The sequence below is a fragment of the Gobius niger genome (genome assembly GCF_951799975.1).
Source record: "Gobius niger genome assembly, chromosome: 3".
Classification (NCBI taxonomy): domain Eukaryota; kingdom Metazoa; phylum Chordata; class Actinopteri; order Gobiiformes; family Gobiidae; genus Gobius; species Gobius niger.
In genome coordinates, this window is record NC_136854.1 from 11,942,173 (window position 1) to 11,962,279 (window position 20,107).

At 42.4% G+C, this 20,107-nt stretch overlaps 1 protein-coding gene across 1 annotated transcript in view; it reads left to right on the plus strand.

The window, feature by feature from the left end:
- The window catches only part of sh2d3a (SH2 domain containing 3A), a 33,782-nt gene that overhangs the window by 11,403 nt on the left and 2,272 nt on the right, over positions 1–20,107 (plus strand). The window contains exons 6-18 of the mRNA XM_079552625.1: positions 1,928–1,967; positions 3,308–3,427; positions 5,089–5,232; positions 9,991–10,244; positions 11,657–11,742; positions 12,175–12,294; positions 12,609–12,766; positions 13,744–13,908; positions 14,016–14,177; positions 14,435–14,550; positions 14,708–14,879; positions 17,399–17,510; positions 19,859–20,044. Coding sequence (XP_079408751.1) covers positions 1,928–1,967; positions 3,308–3,427; positions 5,089–5,232; positions 9,991–10,244; positions 11,657–11,742; positions 12,175–12,294; positions 12,609–12,766; positions 13,744–13,908; positions 14,016–14,177; positions 14,435–14,550; positions 14,708–14,879; positions 17,399–17,510; positions 19,859–20,044 — 1,835 coding nt within the window. The remainder of the gene's footprint in view (positions 1–1,927; positions 1,968–3,307; positions 3,428–5,088; positions 5,233–9,990; positions 10,245–11,656; positions 11,743–12,174; positions 12,295–12,608; positions 12,767–13,743; positions 13,909–14,015; positions 14,178–14,434; positions 14,551–14,707; positions 14,880–17,398; positions 17,511–19,858; positions 20,045–20,107) is intronic.

Consider the following 20,107-nt stretch of genomic DNA (forward strand, 5'->3'; position numbering starts at 1 on the left):
TGTGGGCCGGACTGAATCATCTCCGTATTTTGCCCAGGTCTGCTTTAGACGGATCTTTTTCCTCGCGTTGTCACTTTTTTTTAAACCTTTTTTTCCATTGCTTTTGTTTTTTAACATCGCTTTCTGTCACTTTTCTGTTACTGTTTTGTTGCTTTTTTTGTTGCTTTTTTTCCCCTTTGTTCCTCACATTTTTTGGGGGTCTATTTTTTTGGTCATGTTTTTGTCGCTCTTTCTGGTGCTTTTTTGACGCTTTTTTCAACAAAGTTTCAGATTTGGGTAAAGGTGGGGGTTTGGAGGTTAAGGCTTTTAATATTATTATGTTGGATCACCTGAACCGAGAATATTTTCTCCATTTTGGCTTTACCCAAATCTTAAAGCTTTTTTTTTTTTAAAAGTAACAAAAACAAGGATGAAAACGCAACAAAACGCTATACAAAAACATGACAAAAAGTGGTGAAGATGCGACAAATAGCAATGAAAAAAAGCGATAAAAAGGTGGCGCACAAACGTGATGAAAAATGCGACATAAAGACATGACAAAGACACTACCAAAATGTGACAAAAAGGCAGCAACAAAAAAATGTACAATCACTTTTGTAGGTCTTAGCTTTCAGAATAGGCAGTACACTGTTGCTCCCCTTTTGAGAAGCTTTTAGATTTGGGCAAAGCTGAACTGGAGACAATGCGCTCGGTTCAGGCGGGGTGTAAGAGGATAAAGTTACACTGCGTGACATTTTAGATGTTCCTAATGACCAGCATGACACAGAAAAGGCCATTTTTGCAGTGGGTAATAAAAGACAGGACCTAACCTATATAGATATATTTGACTATACCTCCAGTCCACATCTCCATGTAGATGAGTTTGCGATGTCCTGCTCCCAGTAAAGTTACAACACAAACAACAATAAAAATATCTGAACGCATTTATTTTCATATTCACCTGAACCGAGCACATTTTCTCCAGTTTGACTCCAGTCCAAAAGCTTCTGGAAAAAAGCTGCGACAAAACTGAGACGAAAACAATGATGGAAATGTGACAAAAAAGTGAGAAAACATAGATGAAAAAGTGGCAAAAATGTCACAAGAAATTGACAAAAAATTGTTGAAAAATTTGACCAAAAAAATGACAAAAAAATGACAGAAATGTGACAAAATGTGACAAAAATTTGATAAAAAATTGACCAAAAAATGACAGAAATGTGACAAAAAATGCCAAAAAAATTACAAAAATGTGAAAAAATGTGACAAAAAAAATGACAAAAATTTGACAAAATGTGACAAAAAATTGATACAAAATTGACCAAAAAATGACAGAAATGTGACAAAAAATGACAAAAAAAATGTGACAAAAATGTGCTGAAAAAAATTGACGCAAAAATGTGACAAAAAATGACAAAAAATGACAAAAATGTGATTTAAAAAAAAATTGACCAAAAAATGACAAAAATGTGACAAAAAATGACAAAAAATGACAAAAATGTGATTTAAAAAAATTGACCAAAAAATGACAAAAATTGACCAAAAAATGACAAAAAGGTTACAAAAATTAGTTCAATACCCAACAAAAAAATAATGGAGAAAAAAATCTGATGACCCGAGGAAAAAGATCCTCTCGGTTCAGGCGGGATGTGGCTTTTTAGTCCAGTACTTAACAAAAACGTGACCACCTCTGATTATAACAATAAAAGCCGATCCTTGTCATCATGTAGGCCTTTTACTGCTGTTGTTGCTCCTCGCTCCGTCCGCAGAGGCAGGAAGGCCGGGCGCGGGGAGGAAGGAAAGAGGACGTGCTATTTAAGTCTTTTTCCAGCGTTCATGTCCTTCACTGTGACCTTGCATTCAGACGGAGAGTCAAGGGCAGAAGCGCCGCTCCCCTGGGCTCGCTCAACTGGCCCCAAATCACCTCTGCTTTTATTTTGTTTTGCAGCAAGAGGCGGAGTGTGGGCGCATACCTCAGCCATCTGAAGGTAGGAGGTTAAGCTCACGGGCTCTGGGCTGCACATGCTGTCCAAAGATGTCAGGGCCTTTCCTTGGGATGTTCTTTTTTTTTTACAAGCGAACGTTAAAATGCACAAACAATTGAGGGAAACTAATAGAAGAGGAATTTTGGGGATGTTGATATAACTAAGCCACATTTAGTCCCAGTTTAGACTTGGTTTAGTTCCATATTTCTGTCTTAGTGTGGATTTCAGTATTCCACTTCTTATGTTTTAGCCCAGATTTAATCCTGGTTAAACTTTCTGTAGTGTTTTAAGCTGGTTTAGTCTCTTCTAGCCCTGATTTATCTCTAGTTAAGCTCTTTAACCCTTGTACAGACCTGGGTAAACACTCTTCAGTGTTTTAAGCCTGGTTTAGGCCTGATTTAGTCATGGTTAAGGTTCTCTAGTCCTGTTTATCCAAGGCTTAACTCGAGTCTTGATCTGTGGTTTAGTTATGAAATAATTCTGTTTATTTACAGCAACACATACATTGACGATTAAATTGATGATTAAAGTGTCTTATTATCATGAATAGGGCTGGGCACCGGTAAACAATATCAGTCTGGTATCGAAAAAAAAAAAAAAGTTTAGGATCTAGGGGCGACAGTGGCGCAGATGGTAGAGCGGGTCGTCTCATGATCGGAAGGTCGGGGGTTCGAATCCCACCTCCTGAAAGTGCACACTGTCGTTGTGTCCTTGGGCAAGACACTTCACCCACATTGCCCCCAGTGTCTGCGTACATTGGTGTATGAATGAGAGTATGAATGGGTGAGTGGATCCTTGCTGTAAAGCGCTTTGAGTGCCTAATGTAGGTGGAAAAGCGCTATATAAGTTGAGACCATTTACCATTTACCATCTACCGGTATCGAAAAAATAAAAGGTACTGAAAAGAAATATGAAATCTTTATAGTCAAGTTTAGATGCTGTTGGTCATCAAAATGTGAAAGAAAAAAATATACGTCAAATACAAGTTGTAAAACAGATTGTGTTGAGGGGGATAAAAACAAAATGAGGGAAAAAGACAAAATTGGGCAACAAAAGTAGAAAGATTGGGGGAAATTTAGAGAAAAAATTGGCAAAAAATGAGAAAAGCCCTTTTGTTAAAGGAAGTTTCTTGGTTGATACAAATGCAAAAGAAATGAAATGGAAGGAAAAGGAATAAAATAACATTATTAATCTGTTTTATGGTTCTTTAATTTAGTATCAGTATCATAAAAAGCATCGTATCGGTATCGGGAAAAAAAATACCCAGTACCCAGCCCTAATTATGAATTAAGAAAAACATATCTGTGGCATAGTAGTAATTCTGATGGCCGTTGTGGCGGCAGGTTTTCCGCGGCGGCCGCAGAGAGATGGACTCACTGAAGAAGGAGCTGGAGGAGGAGCTGAAGCAGAGCACAGACGACATCAGGAGCCACGCCTGGTACCACGGGCCACTCAGGAGAGAGGTACTGCCACACCACACAGAACTGAAATGTAAACACTGTCCCTCCAGACAAGGACATGTGTGCCTAAATCTGATACAGAAGATACATTACAAACTCCATATATTGGGCCGATATATGGGTCTTTACCGATATCGGCGAATCGGGCAATATAATGCTGATAAAAGGCCGATATATCTCTTTATGTTGCAGACTTTTGGGATTATAGAAAGAAAGAAAAAATGCCAAAAATATCGGCAGTGCATGTGGGCATAGCTGTCAGTTTTAGTGGTTTTGAATGAATTCTCTTTTTCTTTCTTTTCTTGAAATCAATTACCACAAAGTCCTGGAAGTACAGTATTTTCTGGAGCGGTTTGATTGCAAATAGATAAGATTAGATTGTGTTTTATGCTTTACTGAGCATGAGTCCACTGAGCTCATTTTAAACAGGAGGGTCACATTTGTGAAAAGAATTAAAAATTCACATAAATTTAACCATGAAACCTAGGACACAGCGGTATTGACGAGACATTTTGAAAAATTTGACCAAAAATATCAGCAGTGCATATCAGCGTCGGCCAATCAAAATCCCCAAATACTTTCAGCATCAGTATCGGCCTTAGAAAAACCCGTATTGGTCGACCTCTAAACGACGCAATGTGCACTGGATATGAATGAAGGCCACCGCATGACTCCACTGTGACACATTTCTCTGTACAGACGTGCCGTGTGTGAGCTAGTAATAGAGGCATGAGCAAACATGCAGAAAAAAATGATAGCAATATGATGTAAAACAAAACATATGAAGCATTAAAGCAGTACTAAGTAACTCTTGCCCCTAGAGGCCATAAGCGCAACTGCAGGTGTTGTAGCAAGCTGCGATTTTTTTTTTTACATCCAATTATACAATGGAAATCATTTTTTTCACTCAAACTTGGCTGTAAATACTGTTTAAGTGGTGCTAGCACGCAGCTAGCTTTGCCCATTAGCATGTTAGCTTCTTCTTCGTGATTGTATTAGTGTGTATTGGTGGCTCCGGTCCGGTGGCAGTCAAGTTGCAAACATGGTTTTCTGGCCAGAGACACCAGGGGGAGACGAAAGACAATCATCCCATAAACACTTGCATTACCCCCACAGGGACTACGGAAAGGATTTATTAAGGTAAACACGTTACTTAGTACTGCTTTAAGACTGCCAGTGGACACGGCCCAAGACCTTTTGGTTTCTGCTGAACAGGGCTGCCATGTGTGAGTGAGCCTGCCTACAGCAGTGGTCCCAACCTTGTTTGTCCCATGGACCCCTTGAGGCATTAATTTATACTAAATTGAAGTATATGCCAAAATTTCATGCCAAAATTTGGACAAAGTGAGCCACTAAACATAGATCATTCAGTAATTGTTCAAAACGAAGCTACAATACTCTCAAAGTCAAACGTTTTACTGAAAAACTTCATCAAAATCTTGAAATTCTATGCAGTTTCTGAAGTTGCCCGAGTACCCCCAAAGGTCCCTGCACCCCTGTTTGGGAAACACTTCCCTACAGCACCACATCAACATGTGATTTAAGGCAACTGTTTCTGAGTAACTATGCTCCCATTATGGTGATTCCTGGTGCTCTGTTAGAACATGTTATGACTTTGATCTGAATAGCTGGTGTAGTAAACGCACATGTCTTGGTCTGCACAGGCGTCGGAGGCTCTGCTGGAGAGAGATGGAGACTTCCTGGTACGCGAGTCCAGCTCCGCTGCTGGAGACTATGTCCTCAGCTGCTTCTGGAAAAATGACCCCATGCACTTTAAGGTTATCCGGGTGGTTCTCCGGCCCAAAAAGGTAAAGTCCTGCTATGTGTTTACCGGTGAGCGGTTTTGACTTGGTTCTCTTTTTCATTTGAATGAATGACTGCAAAGTCTTGGAGGGTTTTTTCTAGAAGTGCATGACTAATTGCATGAAATATTAAGAGTAGGGAGTAGGGAGACCAAAGTAGTTGGAAAAGCCAGAATAAAGCATAATGTGGGGCTTATTGTTTGTAACGCCGAGGATCACCGGACACTGCTGCACAATTTTGGAAAAACATATTACTATCAAGATTCAGTTCCCTGAGCACATTTTAAACAGGAGGGTTACATTCGAGAGAAGAATGAAAGATGGAAGAACCTCATGAATTGCCAACTCTACAGTTGACGTCACAAAGCTAGACAAACAAACCACATTTATGTGCTGACTTACATTCAGGCTATCACAGATGACTTCTTTGTTACAGAGTTCAGGATCTTGTAATGATGAGCCTTCTCCGTGGCTTAGATCTGTTAAAAGCCTTTTTGGCTCACGTTTGGGTGGGCTGCTGTTTGGTCGAGACGTTCAGCTGGGGCGTAGTCATAGGCGTAATTTATAGGGGGGATAGGGGGTTATAAATAATGCACATGAACCGTCTGCATTTAACTGTTTAGAATGCTATGCTGACGGTGATATGTTTTGTTGTGCATGGTGTTTTAAATTGGTATTTATTTGGTGAAGATTGGTCAAATTTTTGCGTAGTTATGGTCACTGTTATACAGTAATCACGCAGGATCAGTACGTTAGCATCCTGTCCGTTCATCTCATACTCGTTCTCCCGGACAGTGGAGACACAAACCTAAACTTTCACGGCAAACTGCTGCTGTTTGCACACAACGAGCTCGGTAAGACCAAAAAATACACTCCTCAATATGGCGCTCGTTTATAAGTTGAAATAGCGCTGCGAATGAACTGCAGTCACACGGACTGTCACTGATCTGAAAAGCCCACAAAAGTCAGAAAAACATTCCTAGCAGAGGGTCCTTGAAGGGCACAGAGGGATGTGTGCACTAAAGAAAGGGGAGGGAGGGGCCAACAGGATTGATGTGCACTCTTCACCTGTGTGTGAGCTCTATCAGCCTGTGTCTGTCTATAGCAACATTCTCTTCTCTGGTTTGGTGCAGTGATTTATTCCTGAAGTACGTCTTTGCCCTATACTTTGAATAACATTACTATAAAATGATGCCCTTATATTAGCTATTAATTATGACCTTTGGATGATATTAGTCTATAATCTTATTGAAACTGCTCTTTTCAGACTTAAAGAACAGTTTGAAACCAATAGGGCTTGTTTTGTCAGTCTCTTTTATTAAAATCTATCACTCTCCAGGTGCAAAAATGATCCAGAATGCAGGAAATCTAGCATGATTATGGAATCTTAACCCCCCCCCCCCCCCCCTGGCCGTAGTTGTTTCCTCCACATCTGAGGGCATTGCTAGTATCAGCTCGTTATGCAAGAACAAATCTGAAAACAAAGCTATCCTCCACACACTGAAAGTCGCTCGTCCACAGAAATATTGTCAGCGCTTTGCCTCGTCCATTTTTTGCTTGGCCCGTTCTCTTTCCAATCGTGTCATGCTGTCGCGTATCTGACTGAGTTTTGGAAAATGGGATCAAAAATGTTTCCTCCAGCAACGGGTCTGGATCTCTAGAGTCCAATTTCCACAAGCCCCAACAGCAGTGCTAAGTTCCGTCTTCTTCTTCTTTCAACATAATCGTGGACGGCGAGCCAAACTAAGGCTCTTGTCGCCGCCTACTGTATAGTGCTTTGATCCTTGGCGTTTGCACATGTTTTGTTGCAGAAAACTGACGATCACTGACTATCGAAGTGACTCAGACCATAGACAGCTATGAAAAATGAGCGCTTGTTTGACTTGCTCTACATCCCATGATGCTTTGCGGCAATCTGTTTTTAGCTACTGTGCAAGACGCTCAGAAGAACATGTTTGTAAAGGGCCACACTTCAAGTTTAAGAGCTTTTAACCATAAAACCCTATGACCCAAGGATATTTGGATATAAATAAATACAGCCGTGTGTGTGTGTGCGTGCGTGCGTGCGTGTGCGTGCGTGTGCGTGTGCGTGTGTGTGTGTGTGTGTGTGTGTGTGTGTGTGTGTGTGTGCGTGCGTGCGTGCGTGTACACTGCCTGACCCAAAGAAAGTCGCCACAGAAAAAAGGTCATGCTCTGATATTTGGTGGTTGTGCCTCGAGCTTGGATTACACTGCGTTCCAAATTATTATGCAAATTGGATTTTTGTGTCAAAAAGGTAAAAAAATAAAATAAAATAATGAAACTCATGGATGGTATCGTGTCTTGGGGCTCTATGAATCACTGACATTAATCTCAGAGACCTGGGATGATTAGTTGTGGGGTTAAGCCCAGTTAAGGGAAAAACTGCTGAAAAGGGTGTTCCACTTTATTATGCAGATCATCATTTTTAAGCAATATGGGAAAGAAAAAGGGTCTTTCTGCTGATGAAAAGCGTGAGATAGTTGAATGCCTTGGTCTAGGTATGAAAACCTTCGATATTTCATGAAAGATTAAATGTAATCATCGAACTGATAAGAGATTTGTGGATGATTCAGAGCACACTCCGTTTTGTGCAGATAATGGCACAATATGGACGGTTTCTGCCAGACAAACACATCAGATTAGGAGAACAGATGCCACAAAGCAGCATACAGGTATTTGAAGCTGCTGGTGCCTCTGGAGTCCCCCAAACATCAAGGTGTAGGACCCTCCAGAGGCTGCAGTTGTGCATAAACCTTCTATCCGGGCCTCCCCTAAACTGTGAATTGAATGTTCATGAACAGAAACGGCTGCAGTGGCTCAGAAATACATGAGGACTCATTTTCAAACAGTCTTGTTCACTGATGAGCGCCGTGTAGCCCTGGATGGTCAACTCAATGGAGTAGTGAATGGTTGGTGAATGACCACAATGTCCCAACAAGGCTGTGACGTCAGTAAGGAGGTGACGGAGTCATGTTTTGGGCCAGAATCATGGTGAGAGAGCTGGTCGGCCCCATTAGGCCCTTTTAGGCTCCCTGAAGGTGTGAAAATGACCTTTGAAAAATATGTGGAGTTTCTGACTGACAACTGTCTTCTATGCTACAAAAAGAAGAGTCGTGCTTTCCCTAAAAAAATCCTCTTCATGCATGACAACGCACCATGTCATACTGTAAAGAAAACCTCTGCATCAATGGCTGCTATGGGCAAAAAAGGAGAGAAACTCATGATGTGGACCCCTCTTTCCCTGACCTCAACCCTGTTGAGAACATTTGGAGCCTCAACAAAAAAAACTTCTATGAGGGTGGGAGGCAGTTTTCATCCAAACGGCAGCTCTGGGAGGTTATTCTGACATCCTGCAAACAAATCCAAGCAGAAACTGTCCAAAAACTTACAATTTTAATGGATTTAAGCATTTTAAAGCTGCAATCACACAAGGGCTCCTATGTTAAAATATAACTTGACCTGTTAATATTTTTTTGATTGAAATAGCTTTTGATTTCAGTAAATATGCCTCCTCCTAATGCTACAAATACAACAAATGACCATTTTCAGTTAACTACAAGCTTTAAAATGTATTGAAACGATGAGTTGCATAATAACTTGGAACAGTGGATTTTGAGGTTTTTACTATATTTATTTTTGAAAAAAATACTGTTATCACTAGGAAATTTTTTCCACCACATTTAAATGATCCTCTACCAGTTAAAGACTTACAAATTATGCTGACTCTCATTTGAGTTGACAATTTAGAAAATCTTAGAAAAATGTCATTTGCATAATAATTTGGAACGCAGTGTACAGCTGTGGCGTTGTTTCAAGAAGCCTCTATGTCAAACGATCCAGTGTTACATTTATTTTTCACCAAGATCTTGTATTGATGATGGGAGAGTCTGACCACTGTGTAAATCCTTCTCCAACACATCCCAAAAATCCTCACTGAGGCTAAGATCTGGTCAGTCCATCTGGTGCTCCCTGAACCACTCTTTCACAATGTGAGCCCTGTGAATCCTGGCTTTGTCATCTTGGAGTATAAGAATCAGAATAGTTTTAGGCCACCTGGACTTAACTCACTATTCTGATCTGGACATGTGCCCAAAGAGTGACATCAGCCGACGACCTGAACATCACACTCGCTTGTCATCAACACAAGAGTTTGAGGAGAAATTAATTCAGTTTAAAGGGGCTAGATGCAAGTTAGCCATTTTATACTCACTAGTACCACCTCAGGTCATGTGTGTAACTGCACCTCGTGCATGACGGCACTTCGGACCCGAAGTAACACCGTTTTTAGTGACAGTGCAGGATTTTAGAGGCAGTTGTGGTGAACAGGGTTGGGCTCATTCTACACATTAGGACATGGCTGGAACATGTTGGGGGAGGAAAATACATAATTTTAACATTTTTAAACTCCATATAGTCCCTTAACATTGCAAGCTTATTGAAACAATGCCACGTCAAATATGTCTGTAATTAAAGCAAAAAAAAAAAAGCATAAAGCTTTGATTACAACCAATCATTAGAGTGCGTGACCTTTTTAGTCAAATAAGAAGCTATGAGTTTTTTATAGTCTAAATAAATAAATACTGTCTATGTTCATTTAGGCCTGATGAGTTTTTCTAAAGGCTGAGGGATTGAAATCAGTATCATCTCAGTTCTTTTTTCATATTTAGTTCGAGTTTGAAATGTTGGTATTGTGACACACTATTCAAATGACCGTTCCGCCCCGTGTGCGTCCACGTGTCCCAGGGTTACTCACGGGAGCTGTTCCAGTTCGAGGAGGACCGCTTCGACAGCGTCCCGGCTCTGATCCGCTTCTACGTGGGGGACCGACGGCCCATCTCCAAAGCCTCCGGAGCGGTCATCTTTCACCCGATCGCACGCACCCTCCCTCTACGGGTCATCACCGAGCGACAGGAGGAGATTCAGAAGAGGAGAGAGAAGAGACGTAGCTTTAGCTCCACTCACGCCGACACGCTGCACCTCGTCAACCCTCTGCTCAGGTCAGTCAGGGGGAAATACTTTGGAACTATCGACCGATCTACAATACATTTCAAATGTGTGTTTTAGACTCGAGATTCAGTTCACATTTATTTACTCTTCTATGTGACAAAGAACTGCATTTTAAGGAAAGTTTCCAGAACTACATAATTGCAGCCTTTGTTTGAGTAAACGCTTAGGTGTCTAACAGTTTTCAAACAGCTAATGTTTTCAAAACTTGTCATTTGGACAGGGTCATGGGCCAGATCTTGTGGTTCATAGCGCAGGCTGTAGAGCAGACGACTGTGCAGACGGGTGGTGCTCCTTGCAATCTACAGTGTCATACCTGTGGGCAGGACAGACTCGCATTGCGATGTTGTGGGGCTGCCCCGTCCCCATGCTTTCCCCAGACCTGCGGAAGGCGGTGGTTTGCGAGGGGGGGTTCTCCTGTAAACGCGTAACATGCATGATGCAGCGCGCAATGTTTAATAAGGATTAAAGAAATAAAAGTGTCCCTCCGCTGCTGCAGCCACTCACTGCAGATCCAAGGTGAGCGGGCGGGGACAGAGAGGCAGCAGCCTCGCGTTGGACATCGTTTGAATGCGCAAAGTTACAAAATGTACAGGATTTAATTGATCAGAAACTGTTATATCGGCTGCGGAGGAGTTGCAGAGTTATGCAGCAGTTGCAAGAAAACTGTAGGGTATTGGAACATTTGCGCTACAATTGCAGGATTCTCGGAGCGGCTGAATTGGAAAGAAAAAAAAAGTTGCTATGCGCCCTGTAAAATGTGCTTCTTTCTTTTGGACTGAGCTGTGGCTACACAAGGAGCATCACCAGGAGGTAAACACTGATACACGATGGAAACGTCTCCTTAAAAGGCAGATCAGACGTGGTGTTGTGGCACTTGAAAGGTTGTGGTTTATTTATGGAAAACTGTTGTTGTTTTGGTGTTTGGGGCGTGCGCGTTGATCTACTGTATCAAAGTAAGCCCGTGCGTAACCGACGCTCAAACAGACTTTTCAAGGCAATTTCGCTTTTGTTTTCAATTTGACGTCGATTCTAAGGAAGAAGACAAGGCAGCGCGATGTAAAGAGGAACATAATGTGAAGGTTGCCATAGAAGGGCAGCGCGAGTGCTGCTTGTAATGAACCACGCCTCAGTCGGCCTCTTTTTCTTAAGTAACGCCCTCTCCCTCATGGCGCAGCCTTTAGCGCAAAACCTGCGCCACATGCAAGATCGCGCGTGCACCATGTTGCGTTTAGAGTTGTGCACGGACTGCGCCAGTCACAAGATCTGGCCCTTTGTGTTTTGCTCATTGGAGCCATTCAGATTTCAATTCAACTGTAATCGATCTTTTCATCTAAAGGTCAGACCACTTTGAAATGATCAGTGTCTTACACGTGTTTCTTCATTTGACTCCTGTCTCTTGTAGGAGTGGGAGTCACCCGGCCAACTTGGAGAACGTGGGCTATTCACAGTCGTTACAATCCGCACAATCAGACGGCAATCTCCGAACAGGTAAGACCAACTTCTGCTGCGGAGAGAGTTTGTCTCCTGAACCCAAAGTTACTGGTTAATGGCCTTAGCATTTACTTATGCTCAGGGCCAGCCCTGACGGACACAAACATGCCAGGAGCTGTGCTAGTGTTGTGAAGTTGATTCCCAGCCCTTAAAATTTGCTAAAAGTCTCTCCCCATTTGACGCCGCCACAAAATTGGAACCATGGAAGAGTGGTTTAGTGGACCTTTGAGAGTCTTCTGCATTTCAATGATGTGTTACAAGTTAGAAATCCTGAGCAAATCTAACTTAAGACATGGACATTGAAGTATTATCCTCTTTCTTTGTGTTCAAACATGCAGAAAGTTTCCAAAGTGAGCGTCCACTGATTCACTGTTTAAAATTCCGGTAGTGTCTTTAGTTTGGTCAGCATATCAAGTCTCTCTCTTTCAGGCGTCCCACGGAAGAAGGCTTCAGAGGACAGAGTGCCCCCGCCGCTGTCCCCAGTGTTCCGCACGGGGAGTGAGCCTCTGCTGAGCCCTCGGGCGGGACACACAAGGCCCTGCCCCCCAGGTATACCTGCTGCCAGGACAGATGATATCACTATTTATATTCTGAGCGTGAGGACTGAAGCAAATGAGCTGTTTGGATGAGTGTTGGGTTTCATTATTGATCACAGCTGAACAGTTTTGACTGAACTTCATCCTAAATGTATTTAGACACGGCAGGTGAAATATTGAGTGGGTAGTATTGAGATTTTTAGCAAGTTTTCTCCCGTAACATCTTAATTTTAATGTCAGAGTAAAGAAAAGCTTTCATTCTTGCTGCTGTAGCAGCTGGTACAAACTTTTGACCCGTGTGTCCCTGGTTCTGTGTGTTTGGCGCAGGAGGAGGAGGGACTTTACGGGGCTCGGACGGACAGCTGCACTCCAGAGCTCCACCAAAGCCCCTCCGAGTGTCCACCGTCTTCCCCAACGCCGTGCCCCCTCCCCCCAGGGACGCAGACACTGACCCCTCCCGCTTCTACGATGAGCTGGTCATACAGGTACCTTTGAACTTGTTTTTGAAAGCGTGTTAATGCCAGTAGATTAAAGGTATATTTCAGGATTTTTGACATAGGGCCTCATTTCCTAGTTATCCGGAGTGTTGCTGATTTCTGGAGATATTTTCATCATTCTCATGCAGTTCTTATATTTGAAGAGTTCCGTGGTGCTAGGCTGGTGCAAGGCTAGCACATTTCTACGATATCAGCTAGCCTGTATTAAAAACAGTCTGACCCGCTCCACAGTGCACCTGAGGCAAATCACTTATAACACCAGAGTAATTAGAGTAATTTTAACCATTTTGCATTTAAAAGAACTTATATTTGAGCAGTATCAGCTTTGTGGTTGTATAAGCTACGCGGCGGCGGAGTGATCTGCTAGAAAATAGTCCCTCAAAATGTGATCATTCATGTGATGCAAGGTCAGTTATGTTCCAAAAATAGCCTAGCGCCACGAAACTCTTCAAATATAAGACCTAGATGAATTACAAAAAAAATATCTCCGGAAATCAGCAACACTCTGGATAACTCTCTGGATAGGAAATGAGGCCCTATGTCAAAAACCCTGAAATATCCCTTTAAGGGTTGTTTTATGACCATCATGACTGTAACTGTACTTTGTCATTTTGTAAAACATTATCCTTTTTTCAGTAACGCAGTAATATAACGTATTACCCATGAAAATACAGCAATATATTCCCAGACTATTGCATTAACACACGCTATAAAGGCATTTTATTATAGTCCAATGGTGCTCACACTGCTGGCACAAAACATCACCCTACACCGGGGCGTCCCGTACGAGACAGGTTGTTGAAGTAAGAGGTCACAAAACATTAAAGAGGGGGTATTATGCTTTTTTTAATCACATAGCACCAGTCTATATCACACTACAATGATGACCAAACCTTCTGTGGGTCTGTAAATGCAGTAAATTAGTGATATTGTCATGATTTAGGACGCTCTTTATTCCCCTGCAGGTACCGACGCGACGGAAGGGACACGTGGACCGTCTGAGGGCTGAGGAGAAGTGGCAGAGCCGGGCTCGCCTCACAGAGACTTCCTTTGGTTTCCTGGAGGCTCAAAAGAACCAGGCGTCTCTGCACAAGGATGAAGAGGACGGCTGGACCTTCCAACGGCCACAAGTAGGTTTTCATTATACAATGTCCATGCATAATGTGTACAGTATACGTTATAGATCATTCTCTGTCTCTGTCACAAGAGTCTGAAGTATAATTGCTGTATGTTGCAGGTGGAGAGCAGCTCGTGTTTCCAGTTGGATCAGTTCCAGTCTCTGCTGCTGCCCGAGAACAACAAACCTCTGGACACCACTGTGCTCATGTCCCTCAAAGAACTGTTCAACCGCCACGACGCCAACGCCACCGCTCTGCACATGCTCAGTGTGGACTGTGAGGTACACGGCCCTGCTAACAGTGCTAACAATCCCACATTTACGTCAGCTTCGCACATCACAACACAGTATTTCATCTGCACTCAGCTCAATATTACTTCCAATTTCAAACCTTTCCTTCATAAACTTTCTGAAATGTGCCAAAGCAGTCCTGCAAACTGAACTGGTGACACCGCTAGTAGTCCTTTTTGAAAGTTTTTGTTGCAGTAATGACCATGGAACGTTTCCTGCTTCTTCCACACTGTGCCCGTGTGTTGCAGGTAGCTCGTATAGTGGGTGTGACTGAGGAGCAGAGGAGGTGTATGGGCGTGGCCTCAGGTCTGGAGCTGGTCACACTGCCACACGGACACCAGCTCCGACAGGACCTGCTCGAAAGGTAAACACATGGGCTTAATTTAGTCTGTCTCTGAAATAAACTACAACTGTATGAACTGGATCAGACATTCCCTGTCTATGGGTTGCATTCTCTTGTTTGGTGGAAAGTAGTTTATTCTTAAGTACAGAATAACTAATGAAATTAAGCTCTCCTGTAGGCACCACCTGATCGCCCTGGGCATGGCGGTGGACATCCTGGGCTGCACGGGCACTGTGAGCCAGAGGGCCACCGTCATACACAAGTTCATCATGTTGGCCCAGGCCCTGAAAGACCACGCCCACGACCTGTTCTCCTTCTCCGCCGTGATGAAGGTCATGGAGCTTCCTCAGGTAGTGCACTACAGCCGGGCTTCTCAAACCGCTGTTCTTCGCGGGCTGGTTTCATTAGTTTCATCACCTGGTTTTGATGTGGTTTGGAAATGCCATAAGTTGAGACCTGCTTCAAAGCTGCCTGAACTTATCCTGGATGTGTCTCTCTTACCTGGACAGACTAGATTAGATTAGATCACTTCACCAGTCATAAATGTTAAAGAAAGGCACTTAAACCTGCAGTAAAAGACTACACCATAAATATATTTCAATACAGCACAACAGGCTTGTCTTTTAATGTTGGCAGATGTTGGTGTTATTGAGACACTTTTTTAACCAAGCGCATTTTCTCCAGTTCAGCTTTACCCAAATCTAAAAGCTTCTCAACTAGAGCTTACAGCCTATAGTTCAGTGTAAGGCCATTTGGTTTCTTAGTTTTTTTGTTGTGTTTTTGAAGTTTTGCTTTTCCGACACATTATTGTCTCTACTGACACTTTTTTCAAGAAGCTTTTGGATTTGGGTAATGCTTAAGTAGAGAAAATGTGCTCTGTTCTGGTGGGAGTTAAGAGATTAAAGCGTGGTCTGGTTATGTTAGATGGGAACTTAAAGCCACACTGCGTAACATTCCAACTAGCAAATGAATGAGAAGAAAAGCTTTCATTTTATTGTTTCATTGGCGAAAAACTTGTTTTAAAAAAAATGCATCTTTACTGGGAGTAGACCAGACTTTTGCTGGGACATCACCAGCTTGAGATGTAGCTGTTTTGCCATGACTACAGGGAGCTAAGTCTGAGGTAATTGTTTTTATAGATTTAGAAATAGCTGACATTGTTTGTGTTTTGATACTGACCACAGTATATTTGGTCCTTGGTCTTTTTTTTTTTTAACCTTTTTTTATCAAAGATATTTGGTGCTCTTGCCCCTTTCTCTCAAACAGTGGTGAGACATTTAGAGGTAAAAGGAACAGGCCACCGTTTCTACATACTGAGATATGTTCTTTCCTGAGCTTAGACGAGTTGATGCATAACTGTCTGGTCTTGGTGCGTGCGCTCAGTCATGCTAATGCTTTTAGCCTCTCCTCCTCTCCTCTATAGCGCCAAACTGGGGTGAAGTTAGAAGTGACCAAGCTGTTCCACATTTTCCCCATTTAAATACACAATCCAAGTCTAGTTACACAAAATTAAACATGTCGATTTTCTAACCGGATAAAAAAATATATTTAAAGGGACTATACAGAGTTTAAATATGTTAAAATTAAGTATTTTCCTCCCCCTACATGTTCCAACAATGTCCTAAGGTGTAGAATGAGCTCAGACGTATTCGCCACAACTGCCTCTAAAATCCTGCACTGTCACTCAAAAAGGTGTTAATTCGGGTCCGAAGTGCCGTCATGCACAAGCTTAATATAGAAGGTGCAGTTACACGTATGACCTGAGGTGGCAGTAGTGAGTATAAAATGGCAAACTTGCATCGAGCCCCTTTAAATAGAGAAAACGTGGAACAGCTTGGTAGCTTCTAATTTCACCCCAGTTTGGGGCTATACCTATGCTGGGAGAGGCTAAATGCTAGCAACATTTGCGTGACTGAGCACAGGCACAAAGACCAGACAGTTACGCATCAACTCGTCTAAGCTCAGGTAAGAACATATCTCAGTATGGAGAAACGGTGGCCTGATCCTTTAACAGTGATGACCATCTGAAAACTGACAAACAGGTAGTTTTATTAAGGCGAGCTTTTTCTCTTAACCCCCAGCCTTCACCAAGCGCCTTTTTTCCAGTTCAGCTTTACCCAAATCTAAGAGCTTCTTGACTGGAGCTTACAGCTAAGACTTACGAAACTGATTGTGGCTTTTTTGTTGCGTTATCAATGCATTTTTGTCTCTCTTTTTTTGCCTGGCTTTTATGGGGGTTTTTTTTGTCGTGTTTTTGTCATTTTTTGTAACTCTTCTGATCGCTTTTTTCCCTTTGCTTTCTGGCACTTTTTTGTTATGTTTTTGTTGCTTTTCTGTTGTTTTGTTAGTGCTTTTCCAGCCTTGTTTCTGTTGCTCTTTTGTTGCTTCTTTGTTGCGTTTTTGTCGCTTTTTTGACTTTTGTTGCTGTATTTTCTGTTTTCTGTTTTGACAAAGCTTCTTGATTTGGGTAAAGCCAAACTGGAGAAGATGTGCTCGGCTCAGGTGGAGGTCAAGAGGTTAAATTAGCTGCAAATGGTGCAAAACACTGCGGCTCGGCTGCTCACAAACCCTCGCCGGCGCAGTCACATCACTCCAGTGCTGCCGTGGACTGGCTCTCAGTCCATGCAAGAGTTAATGTTTCTTTTCAAATCTTGCACCTTCTCATTTAGATCTGCTTTTGGCTGCACATATGTATTTCATATATATTTTCTAGATTTCTACTTTATGTCTTATGGAAAGCACTTTGGCTCAACAGCTGCTGCAAAGTGCTACACAAATAAAGGTTGATTGATATTAGAGGGAGAAAAGAAAAAGGACTTTCATAGAACAAAAGAGAAGATCAGTCTTTAGCCCTGAGGTGTGTGTGCAGGTGATGCGTTTGGAGAAGACGTGGAGAGCAGTGCGGAGGAACCACACAGAGACGGCCGTGTTGTACGAGAAGAAACTCAAGCCTTTCATGAACTCCCTCAACGATGGAGACGGTGGGTGCTGCTGCCACATTCTGACCTAAAGCTTTAGACCAGGGGGGCCCAAACTTTTTTGTCTCCGAGGGCCAAAATAAAAAAGTGCTGGTGGGTCGCGGGCCAAACACGCCAATGTCAAGCGTGAAACGTGTAACTGCAAATATTAAAAGTTACTTTATTATGTTTTCGGTACACATTTGCATTTGATTCTATCTATGCAAATAACATGCTACATTAAAACAAATGTTAACTATGGCAAAAGCCTAGTTTTGGTTGAACAGAATCAACAATTGTAGCAATATAGTGCAAAATGTAAACAACACCACCTGTATGTGCAGTACCTACAGTGACTTTACCTCATTCATGTGTTAACAAAGAATCTATCAAAGGAAATGCCACATTAGATCATTTTTAAAGTGTCAGTTCAGCATAAATTCTTATATAAGTCAATTTTTAACATGACCTTTGATGATATCAACAACCTTTGCAATAAAAGTTGGAAAAATGTGAAAGTTGATGCTACAACGCTCTGTATAACCACAACAGTGTTTTCTTAACTTTGTGAAAGGAGTGAAACAGCGCCCCCAATTTGACGCTGGTGGCCAAAAAGTGTACTGCATCCAAATTTGCCATTGAGAATGAATGGGAGAGAGGTAGTGTTACCACCCGCCTAAACCAAATGCATTCTGTCCTCTTTGGCTATTATATAGGCCTGTGTAACACCTCATTTGAAAGCTAAGACCCACAAAACGGATCTTTTTCCTCGCATTGTTGCTGTGTTGTGTCACCTTTTGTATGTTTTTTTTTTCTTTTTAATTTTTGTGACATTTTTGTTGATTTTTTGTCATTTTTTGTTGAATTTTTGTCACTCTTTGGTTGAGTTTTTGTCACATTTTTGTCACATTTTTGTTGAATTTTTGTCACTTTTTGGTTGAGTTTTTGTCTATTTCTCCAGTTTGCCAAACTGGAGAAATAGGATCCGTTCAGGTGGGAGTTAAGAGGTTAACCATAGCAGCACAAAAGTAGGTCACTCTCTGGCGGGCCAACAGAATTGCTTCGGCGGGCCACATTTGGCCCGCGGGCCCCACTTTTGGCACCCCTGCTTTAGACCATCGTGAAATAGTTATTATTCCATCAGTCCATCCACCCAAGTTAAAATGCATCGCTCACCACAGCCGGGCGAGCATTTGATTCAGTGAGTCAGGCTGACGTCATCTATTAACAACGCTCCGAGATCAAATGTTTGGAAGGTTTTCACTGCTGACGGAGCCTCTCACCAGAAAACCTACAAAACTATTAATCCTGGAGCGTCCTGGAGGTCACTGTGATGGAAAGTAAAGGCGCCATGCTGACCACTCATGCAGCCGCTGGGTCACTACAAGGTCAAATATGCGCAAATATCAAAAAAAAAATTCCCACACAAAAAGTTCCATATTGCACCTTAACTCCCACCTGAACCGAGCACATTTTCTCCAGTTTGGCTTTACCCCAATCCAAAAGCTTCTGGAAAAAAGGTGTGAAAATAGCGACAGAACTGAGATGAAAACAATGAAGATGTGACAAAAAAGTGAGAAACTTTGACAAAAAAGTAACGGAAAAAAAGACAAAAAATGTGACAAAAAATGACCCAAAAAATTACAAAAAATTGATTTAAACACATGACAAAAAAGCTACAACATGAGATGAATACCCCCCCCAAAAAAAGATGGAAAAAAATCTGATGACGTGAGGAAAAAGATCCATTTAGATGAGTTTTGTAGATCTTAGCTTTCAAATGAGGTGTTACACTGGCCTACAGGATTTGGGTAAAGCTAAACTGGAGAAAATGCTCTCGGTTCAGGCAGGAGTTAAGAGGTTAAAAATGAAAAATGAATGTCCAGTTGTTTTTATTCTGAAAACGAACATTCCCCTTTAAGAACAATAAGGAGATTCAATGCTTTACGAATGCACTGCATGAGTCCCATGTGTTCATGAGCGTCCACTGTCCCAACCAAATAAACAAATACATGCATTAGATTGATATCAGGGCTGACTTAGAGTTTAGAGTTGTTCTTATTAAAGTAGGAACATCTAATGTGACAGAGGAAAAATGGGAGATCGTGGCTGAATCTTGGACTAAAAACATGTTAAAACAGCTCCAGATGAGCAGATGAGTTCATGGAGGAGGTGAATCATGAGAAAGTGACTAATCGCACATCACGAGAAAACGACTTTCAACTGGTTTGTTTTCTCAAGAACCAAAGCGGAGCCATTTCAGCCGAGCGCGTTCCAGACAAAGTTAAACCAGGAGAGTGATGATGTGGATCCTGATAACGCACACCTCACCGAGTGGAAGCACCTTCTAACCGCGTGACGTTGCGTTGCAGACTCGGCGTTGGACGGCCCCATCGCGGTGCCCCACCTGGTTCCCCTGCTCATGGCCATGGAGGGCGAGGACCCCGCGGAGAACAGCGAGCGCGGCTGCCAGACCCTGTACGACGTCCTCCAGTCGGCGCGCAGCTCCGCCCTGCACGCCGCAGACTACCAACGGCACGCACACACGCTGCTCACGGGTACGCGATTTTGTCTTTAGGGCGGGGTGCCGTTAAACCATACCGGTTTGGTATCGGGGAAAA